The 10048-nt window shown below is 43.2% G+C and overlaps 2 protein-coding genes across 2 annotated transcripts; one reads left to right on the top strand and one right to left on the bottom strand.

Moving 5' to 3' along the window:
- The first annotated feature begins 1647 nt into the window (after nucleotides 1-1647).
- On the top strand, nucleotides 1648-4874 carry LOC147240866 (interleukin-6-like). Its single transcript, XM_086193048.1, has 6 exons — nucleotides 1648-2084; nucleotides 2708-2888; nucleotides 2971-3146; nucleotides 3259-3354; nucleotides 3432-3575; nucleotides 4258-4874. Exons 2-6 carry the CDS (start codon nucleotides 2873-2875, stop codon nucleotides 4495-4497), a joined length of 672 nt encoding a protein of 223 aa, XP_086049174.1. The 5' UTR covers nucleotides 1648-2084; nucleotides 2708-2872; the 3' UTR covers nucleotides 4498-4874.
- Nucleotides 4875-5248: 374 nt separating this feature from the next.
- Nucleotides 5249-10029, bottom strand: tomm7 (translocase of outer mitochondrial membrane 7 homolog (yeast)). The gene is made up of 3 exons (XM_086192875.1): nucleotides 9856-10029; nucleotides 6349-6397; nucleotides 5249-5581 (listed from the first exon to the last, which is right to left on the bottom strand). The coding sequence occupies exons 1-3, from the start codon at nucleotides 9956-9958 to the stop codon at nucleotides 5566-5568; spliced, it is 168 nt and encodes a 55-aa protein (XP_086049001.1). The 5' UTR covers nucleotides 9959-10029; the 3' UTR covers nucleotides 5249-5565.
- Nucleotides 10030-10048: the final 19 nt, after the last annotated feature.

The raw sequence follows: 10048 nt of genomic DNA, 5'->3' as shown, positions 1-10048 counted from the left end.
CTCCACCCCCGCCCCCCTTAACAGGATAAGCAGCAGTAGATGGATGGATGGATGGAATAATGCTGCTACTTAGATGGATGTTCACTTCCTTACAAAAAAACCACAGATGAAAGTACCTAAACACTAAGAAAAAGTAGACATAAACCCAATCTTGCATCATCATCGTCAGGACTGCAGATCTGCAATCCAGTATACTTTTGACTTGACCCAGTTAGAAATCCTTCCATTTCGGTTCCACACCAGTCGTCCTAACAGACGGAGGGAAAGATTCATGACAGGAATAGCATCAGGGGATATTAGAGGACTGAAGAGTTGTCAGAAATATCCGGAGCCGACTGAACTGACAGCAACTCATCATTCGCATCATTTCTGGGTTCTAAGTCTAATAAAATGGTACGTTGATGCACACCAACATTCATATTATTACTGTTTTTCGATCTGATTGAATTCATAAAGACCCAAACAGCCTAAACCCCTTTTAATCTCTCAGTATAGAAAAGAACACGCAGGTCACACATTCTTTCTGGTGTGCAGGGAAAAGCTCTAAAGGAGGGAAAAAGTTCTCTGGTGTGTAAAAACACCTTCTCGCATAAAAAGATTTCACGACAGAGATCAAAGTTTACGAGCCGAGAGATTAACGAGTCTTGACCCGAGATCTACCAATGTGGATCTTCATCTTCTTCCATTTGGAAAACACATCACGGTTTTATTTAAAAAAAAATTTTTTAAATTTGACCTTATAGCAAAGACCAACACTTAGTTTAAAAGAAAAAAAAAACAGAACATGTTTTTAAGCATGATTAGGACAACAAAAGATTCTAAACTGACTTGAATGGTAATCATATTGCATCACCTTAATAATAATTTTAGTTTTCTCAAAGGTTTATATTTGAAATTGTAGAAAACGATATTTTACCACAACACGCTCAGTCTCACAGAAACGCACGGCGCGCTGGAGGCGTTCAATGAGGAAGAATGCATTTGTGGCCTCAAAAGATGACGAGCTCGGCTTAATTCGTGGAAACACATCATCCCTTGCAGCCACAAAATAATTAAGTCATGAGAATAAGTTATGTCTTGTGTGCACAAAATCTCTTCTTGTTTTTTTCATCACAAAGTGAAAAACTTCTCCTAAATCGACTCCTTGCATCGCGGAAAGCTGGAAAATCTCGTTTTCAAGAGTGCTTTTCTTTCATTTAAATTGACCTCCCATCTCAGACGCTTCTGACAGCACAAGAAGAACCAGCATTTTGTACCAAACCAATATGGATTTTTTTTTTTTTTCCCTCTAGTGGACTTCCAGCACAATCTTCAAGCTGCTTTTCAGCTGGGGTTTCCAAACTTTCACACATAAACAACCCCCCCCCCCCCCCCCCCCCCCCCACACACACACACACACACAAACCTCCAGAATAAAGGTTTCAGACAGTGATTCCAGACATGCTCTGACATGCTCGGACAAGCCCTTTTTTTAAATGTCATGTTTTTATGATGTGTTTGCCTCATCACTTTTATGACGTCACTAATCTGACTTAACCGGTCACTGTCGTTACAGGGGAGGGAGAGACAGAACAAAGGAGGATTTAACTAAACTCTACTTAAGACAAAATAACTGTGTAATTTATGTCTTCTAATTTAAAGTTTATGTCATTCATTCAAGTGAAAAGTCATATTTCGTCAGGAAAAGGGGGATTTAGTCAATTTAGCGATGAATTTCCAGAAAGTTGAGCGACCACGACACGACAGAAGCGCTCTGGTGTAAATCGGAGCAGCTGCAAGTTGATCAGCTGTAACTTTTAGTTCCTAAACATGAGTCAAGTCCCAAAAACCCTCAGTCTGAGACTTCCTTTACTTCTTTGTTTCGTCCCTCCAAAAAATACACCATGGTCTTAATTCGGGGGTTTTAAAAAGAATTCTGGGTACTCATTCGGGTGGTTTTGTTTTTGTGTGTGTGTGGCTGAGCTACTTTATTAGCTAGTAACTCAGAAGATGGGCATCTGAATCATGTGATATCCAACGAACGGCCAAGGCCAGAATCTACTGGGGCATTCCACACATTTTGGGAAAAAAAAAAGAAAAAAAAAGTAACTTTTTAACTTCATTTAAACTTTTTGCATCAAATCATATCGACTTATTCCCATTTTACCGTTTAGAGAATGCGTTAACAGCTGGTGAAATGATAAGATCCTGTTAGAAAGGGAACAAATCAAGCGCACAAATGTTCAGTTGTGACGTAAGTGTTGTGTTCTGATACTAAGATTTATCTTTTTATGAAACACCCTATGGATGGGATAGGATCGTTCTTGAATGTTTAGCGCGATTATGGTTATTACAAATTCAACAGCTGCTTTTTAAAGCACCCAAGGACGTCTGAAAACACGTCACAAAAAGTTTTTGTTTTATAAATAAACGTAACTTTCAAGAAGGAAAGGGACAGTGATCACTTCAGATGGTTGTGTGAAGGAGGAAATATTTCATGCTAATATTGGAGGAAAAGTTTATGGAAAAACATCAGACAGCTCAGCTAAATATAACAGAATATGTAAATGTATACTTTTGAGGGGATTTTCCCTTTTAAAAAGAACAGTTGCTGATAATACGTTTTTTTCTTCTTCTTCTCTGAACTCTGTGAATTTCTAGTTTTTTTAATGTTACGAAAGTAACAAAGGCAGCTTTTGAAATTAAACCCTGTTGTAATCTTTATCAGACTCATCAAGCACCAGACAGAGGCAAACTAGTGGCCTGCTGCCGGAAGGTGTTGGGGAATCCCAGCGGTCAGAGGAATATAAAATGACGGCCCTTCTCAAAGACGAGACAATTGCCTCAGGCCTCAGCAGCCCTCAGCATCACTGGAAACTTGACTCAGCCCAACATGACCCCTCGACTGTGTAAGTCACTTGCAGCCCAGGATGAAATGTTTCCTGCCTTTCTTCCTCTTTTCATTCTTTTATGCTCTTGCTCTCCGTACAGATGTCTACTTTCTCTCTGCACTGATGCTGGCAGCGGTGGTGCTGCGCGCACCTGCAGCTCCAGTTACAGAAGCGTTCTCTGAGAACCCAGCAGGTGACCCCTCTGGTGAAGAAGATGCGGAGGCCTCCCCAGTTTGGGACTCGCTCCTCAGTACTACTGCACGCCACCGGAAAGATGTAAGAGCTTCACCCAGAAGGAGCTTCGCTCAACTGTCTGATGAATCCTCACATCAAGTGTCTCTCTGCGTTCATGACGTCCGTCGTTTCTCTCTCTTTTTTTGTTGTCAAGTTTGAAAATGAATTCCTTGATGTCAACTATAATTTTCTGGAGCACTACAAGATCTCCTCACTTCCACCAAACTGCCCCATCTCCAACTTCAGCATGGTACGTCCGCTCCCTCGTGCTGCTGCTGCTGTGACACCGACCATCACAGGTGACTGACGGTGCTTTCCTCCCTCCAGGAGGCTTCTCTCCACAGGTTGGTCCATGGCCTCTTTGTTTACCAAGCTCTGTTGAACTATGTGGAGTCAGAATGCCCCAAAAGTCGAATCCCCTCAGAGGCCAGACATTACATCAAACTCCTGATAGTGGAGCTCAAAGAGAAGGTGGGTGGGAGATGCTGTGGCTTCCTGGATAACTCAATACGTGTGTGTGTGTGTGTGTGTGTGTGTGTGTGTGTGTGTGTGTGTGTGTGTGTGTGTGTGTGTGAGCTTCATTTCATGCAATGCCCTTTATTCGTGTTTCTTTTTCGGACAAATCGTAGTGTAAAATGAGCGTAACTGCGACAGAAAAATGGAACCCCACATATCAGAATGTCCCCAATTGGCCAATAACAGCATTACTGATTCATAAAGCTGAGTCGTGCTGCTGAGTTTCTCCACAATAAAAGTAAGAGGAATCAGTTTACTGGTAGAAATTCTTAGCTCCTTAAAGGTTTTGTATAAAAGGAAGCAAATGAATGTCCAGAAGTAAAACGCCAATCTTTTTATCGAAAATAAAATTTGTCAGCTATTTTTAGTTTTGATGGTGGGTCGCCTTCTTCCTGTTTTTAACTAAGTCCAGTTTTATTTTGACCATTTTAATCTAGTTTTAGTCCAAGACAAGTTGAACCATTTTAGCCTTGACTTAAGTTTATGGAAACAGTTGATATTCTAGTTGTAGTTGAAACAAACGACCCCCAGATGAACATTTTTATTTTATTTTATTTGCACTGAAATGCACATTTTTGGCTCTTTAATTTTTTTTTTCAATTGAAAAAAAAAAAATCTGTCACTCCTCTCCCTCCAGATGAGGAAACCTCAGGAGGTCAAAACACTGAACGGCAGCCAGGAGGAGCAGCTGCTGAAGCCGTTGAACCTCCTCCCCTCGTTCCCAGGAAAGATGACGGCGCACAGCATCCTGCAGCAGCTCCACATCTTCCTGGTTGATTGCAAGCACGCCATCGACAGACGAGAGATGCTCAGAGGGAGACTCCCCAAAGACAACGTGGTGCCCATCAGCGTCTCTCCGTCAGCGTTTCAAAGATGAAAGTAGTGATAGTAGCAAAGTAAAACGCCGTTACTGTGGTCAGAATCTGGGCTCATCTTCAAGTCATGAGTCAACAGCGGGGATGTCTGGGGTCTTCCGCCATTTTTGAGCTAATATTTATATTTGGGTAAGAGCGTTATCGGTCCTGGGAGACTTAACTAATGATTTGATACTTTTTATGAATTACTATTTAATTATTTTTAAAGAGCAGAAATGTATCTATTTTGTTAACACTTTTTACATGTCACACTATACATTTTAATGTGTAAACTATTATGCCTAAATATGTCCAGTAATGATGCAATGAGCTGTGTGAGGAGCGTTTGTTTCGAATGACTTGAATGTATTTTTGAAGACATTGGAATTAAATTCATTTGCAAGGCAAAAATGAAGCTTCAGGGTGTCACTTTGCCGCAGAGTAGAAACGCGTACGGACATCATTTGGGAATTTTGATCAGCTTGTATATGCAGATGGAGGCTGGAAAATATGTAAATGGGAATCATGGGTGGAGTGGTTGTCTAGCAACCGAAGAGTCGCTGGTCCGATCCTCACTCCCCCCCCCCCCCCCCCGATCGTGTCAAAGTACCCTTGAGCAAGATACTGAGCCCCTAGTTGCTCCTGATGGTCCTGTGATGGACTGGCGACCTGTACAGGGTGAACCCCGCCGTATAGAAAATGGACGGACGGATGGATGGAATCATGAGTATAAAGAGTAAACACCAAAGCCAACAAGAAAAAATTTTGAATCTGTTTAAGAAGAGCAACAAAAGAAAATAATTTATATTTGTTTTATATTCAGACATTTCATTTGAAACCGAGAGAAAAAGCTCAGATCACATAGCAAAGAGAGCATCTGCTACAAATGATCTCAGTGCCAATGTCCTTCCATACACAGCCGCCAAAACAACGATCCAGCAACGGTTAACATTCAACTGTTCAGACACTGAGTTTTGACTTGTGCAGAGGAAACAACAACAACAAGAACAAGACAAAGATGCTCAGGCTTCATGGAAGAGGTGGGTCACATGGTCTGACGGAGGAAGTCTTCTGTCTGGAGATGGTTTTCCTCAACCCCAAAGCAAACTAGAACAAAAACACACACACACACACACACACACACACACAGAGTTGGGTTAGACAGACTAACTAATGATGAGGGAAAATGTGTCCTGCTCTTGTCACTGCTGGTAAAGTTGGATTCTCATGGTTCAGCGTACGAACCGGGAAGAACAAAAGTTCTTCAAAGATACAACGGGAGGTTTCAACTTTCACGGTGCACTTTCTGACAACAGAAATATCCATGCTGGGTGGATGATGATTTCAGTGCTGCATCTGCGGTTTTACACAGAAACTACTGGGTCTATGTACAGAAGCACAGCTGAAAAAAGCCATTAAATTGTTAAGTAAATCCATTTTTCTTCTTTCTTAATCGCCGAGAAATAGGACGTTAAGTCTTCGATGCCGCGCAGATCTGATAGGCCCATCCCTGTCGGGATGACCTTCAACTCCCACCTCCGGCGGAGCTTTGAGCGCATCCCAGGTGCAGTGGGGGACAGAGGATGGACCCTGTTCCACTCTGCCAGTACTGGGATTATTTCAACTGATTCCGCGAATGCAGTAGGATGCACAACGTTAGAAGGTCCTGTTGTGTTTGACGTTGAACTGAAACGATAATGGTGTCGGGAGGTGACGTGGCTTCAAATCAAGACATTCTGAAACGTCCTTCTCGATTACAATTATGCTTGGTGGTGTTTTGACACACATTTGGCGAAAATTGCACCACCAGCAATCGGGATCGTTTCTCTGTGCCGTTTCTGATGTCAAACATCTGACCTTCCGCCCATCCTCACCTCAAGACTGAGGGTTCAGGCATTCCTGGATCTGCTCCACGTTTGAAACCTGCAAGTGAAAAAAACATGACGCGGCATTTTAGGGGAAGTGGTTTACATGATGACCAAAGAACCTGCAGATCCCAGTTTTGTTTTGTTTTTGTAATGCGATGAAAGTGCATTTGCACTATGAACTGCAGCGCCCTGCATCGCAACAGCATGACTCACGGCCTCCGCCTTCGTGTGTGTTCATACGTCTCTCCGGTGATTCTTTCCAGAGAATCTGGAAAGAATCACCGGACTGAAACTCTACGTTGCCTTTGTACACTTCCAGTCAGAAGTTTGGACACCTTCTCATTTGATGGTTTCTCTTCATTTTCATGACTTTTTAATTGTAGATTCTCACTGACAGCATCATAACCATGAATGAACACATGTGGAATCGTGGAGTCAACAAAAAAGTGTGAAATAACTCAAAACGTGTTTCGTATTTTAGATTCTTCAAAATAGCCACCCTTTGCTCACTCCTGGCGTTCTCTCAATGAACTTCATGAGGTCGTCACCTGAAGTGGTTTTCCAACAGTCTTGAAGGAGTTCCCAGAGATGCTGAGCTCTTGTTGGCCCTTTGCCTTCATTCTGCTGACCATCTGCATCCCAAACATCTGGATGGGGTTTAGGTCAGGTGACTGTGGAGGCCAGGTCATGTGGTGCAGCCCTCATCACTCTCCTTCTTGGTCAATAGCCCTCACACAGCCTGGAGGTGTGTTTGGGGTCGTTGTCCTGATGAAAGATAAATGACGGTCCGCCTAAAGGCAACCGGGTGGGATGGCGTGTTGCTGCAGGATGCTGTGGTAGCCATGCTGGTCCAGTGTGCCTTCAGTTTTGATGAACGCATCCTCAGCAGCAGAGGAGACTCTTGGTCGTCCTACCCTGGGGCGGTCCTCATGTGAACCAGTTTCGTCACGGCTCTTGATGTTTTTTGCGACTGCACTCGGGGACGCATTCAAAGTTTTTGCAAATTTCCGGACCGACTGACCTGCAGTTCTTCAAGTAATGATGGACTGTGGTTTCTCTTCACTTAGCAGATTGGTCCTTGCCACATATGAATTCTAACAGTTGTCAGACAGGGCAGTCAGCTGTGTACCAACCTGACTTCTGAACAACACAACTGATGGTCCCAACCCGTCAAGAAGGCAAGAAAGTCCACAAGTGAACCCTGACAAGGCCAACCTGAGGAGGGAAAACCGTTTCAGGTGACGACATCATGAAGCTCAGCGAGAGACGGCCAAGGGTTTGCAGCGCTGCCAACAAAGCAAAGGGAGGCAACTTTGAGGAATCTAAAATATAAAACATATTTACAGTTATTTAACAATTTTTACTTTGCTGCACAATTCCATATATCTTGCTTCACATACTCGATGTCTTCAGTATGTATCTACAATGTAGAAAGTAGTAAAAATGAAGACAAAACCCTGAATGAGAAGGCGCGTCTGAACTATTGACTGGTAGTGTCGGTGCAATGTTGCCTTACATTTAGGAACGCTGACAACTAAGAAATAACCTCAACAACTAATATATTCAACAAATATACGTTGGCATCAGTAAAACCCTTTTCAACAAACAGCAATTTCACTCACAGAAACATCCTTTAACAGTAATAACACACAATATTGCACAACTCATTCATGAGCAAGAGACATGGTTGCAACGCAGAATGCTTCCTAGCCCAAATAGAAAAGAAAGGGACGGAAAAGGAGAGCGTGACATCAGCTTTGGTGTTTCCAATATGCTGAAGGCAGAAAAACCGTCACCGTCAAGGGCAACTCCACCGGTTGTGAGGTCACGACAACTTCCCCGTCTCTATTCTGACCCACAGTTAGATATTTTAGAACCCCGCTACATCTCCTGCATGCAAAAAAAAAACCCCAAATCAAACAGTGTTTTTCAACTGTGACTGTTGACTTCTTGGAACAGGCCATATATAACATTAATTACTGGCCATGGCTCTTCAGGCAGAGCAAGGTCCGAGCGCGATGCTGGCTGACTCAACTAACTGGGAACTAGGGCGTTTGAGCAAAGCCTTTAAATAGCAACAGTCCTACTATTTCATCACAGAGTTGACAGTTGCCCGGGGCACACAAGCGTTTCAGTTCTACACACGTGCGCTACTTCACATCTCCACTAGGGGGAGTTTCAAGTCTTGCCAGCAAATCACCAAACAGGAGCTTGAACTCATCACCTGAATGTTAAAAGCATCAGTTTAATTACTGTAACCGTTGTTTGGGTTAACACAAACACGAACACACACACACACACACACACACACACACACACACACACACACACACACACACAGTTGCGGTCTAGCCACAGTCACTGCTAAGTTAGGTCATTTAATGTGACTAAATTCAACCATCTGACAAGTTTGTCATCTGCTCAGAAACTTGCTTTTTTTTCCTCCGCCTCTCTTTTCCCCCTCATTCCCTGCCCCCAATACTTCATCGTGATGCAGTGGGAAAAATAAGCCTTCAGCTGGCGGTAACACTGGCTCCAGTTTCATTGTTGACAATTAATACTTCATTTCTGTCTTTATATATTTGGGGCTTAAAAGAGGTTGTTAAAAGGAAAGTGCTCTTATTTATACAAGACAGTCATTCTTCTGATGTGACTGGTGTGTTTGTGTGTGTGTGTGTGTGGGGGGGGGCATTTTAGTTATTGAGAAAGAGACAGAGGAGATTCTGCTCTAACGACAGCTGAGGGCAAAAATACAGATGTCAGTGGGATAAAGAAAAAGGGTTCACGTTGTGTTCCAGGCTGTATTCCTCGGATTACTCCTTCCATAGATGTCGCTGACCTTCTTCAGCAAAACTGAGTGTTTTCAGTAGAGCTCAAGTAAAGATGGCCTCAGATGAATCACCAGGAAGAAATGGGCTCTCACTTATTTTTTACAGATGTAAAAAAATGGAAGATTCCACTCTTTCAGGAGGTGAATAGAGCAGACAGAGCTGAGATCAACCATGGAACAAGGCTTTCTCCCCTTGATACTTAAACCTGGGAAAGCTTCAGGCTTTCAGTGAAAGTGTGAAATTTTAAAAAAAAAACTTTTTTAAAACCCCATCTGGTTATCAACAAAGTTTTCAAATGTAGCAAGTTTGGGAGAATAAAATTCCCATCTTCTATTTGGAAGCATTTGTGAATGAACAAGCAAATGAACCAACAGAGACAAACAGGCCATGTCAACATGCAGGTGAATGATTCGACCTTTAAGTGCTATTTCAGCTGGAAAAACACGAATCTACGACTCTTCGAACGTTTTAGTCAAAGCACAACTTTGTACGACATCGTGTGAATGTAACACACGGGGAGCTAAAACCTTGTAGTTTCCTAAATTGACTGTTTACCAGCCGACCTTCACGGACCCTCGCTAACACACTGAATTACTGCGCACCTGAGGGCCAATGGGCTAAGCTAGCTCGCTAGCTAACATGTGAGAGGCCTCTCCTCCGCTCCTCCTGTGCTCATACTAACCCAGGTACAGGACGACCGGGATGAAGCCCCATCGGATGGCAAACTGCCCGCACTGGAACAGTTGCTGCAGCCGCTGTTTGGTCTCTTTGCTTAGTTTAGCCATTATTTTTGCTACAGCCAGCGAGCCCAGGATGCTACTGCGGCAAAGGAGGGTCAAGGAAGAGAGAACACGCAGAGGAACCACGCAGACCAG

The sequence above is a fragment of the Aulostomus chinensis genome, chromosome 22 (genome assembly GCF_037954235.1).
Source record: "Aulostomus chinensis isolate RoL2024-O1b breed Wild chromosome 22, RoL_Achi_v1.0, whole genome shotgun sequence".
Taxonomy (NCBI): Eukaryota; Metazoa; Chordata; class Actinopteri; order Syngnathiformes; family Aulostomidae; genus Aulostomus; species Aulostomus chinensis.
The sequence above is the reverse complement of the archived record's forward strand: the minus strand, read 5'-3'. Positions and strand labels throughout refer to the sequence as shown.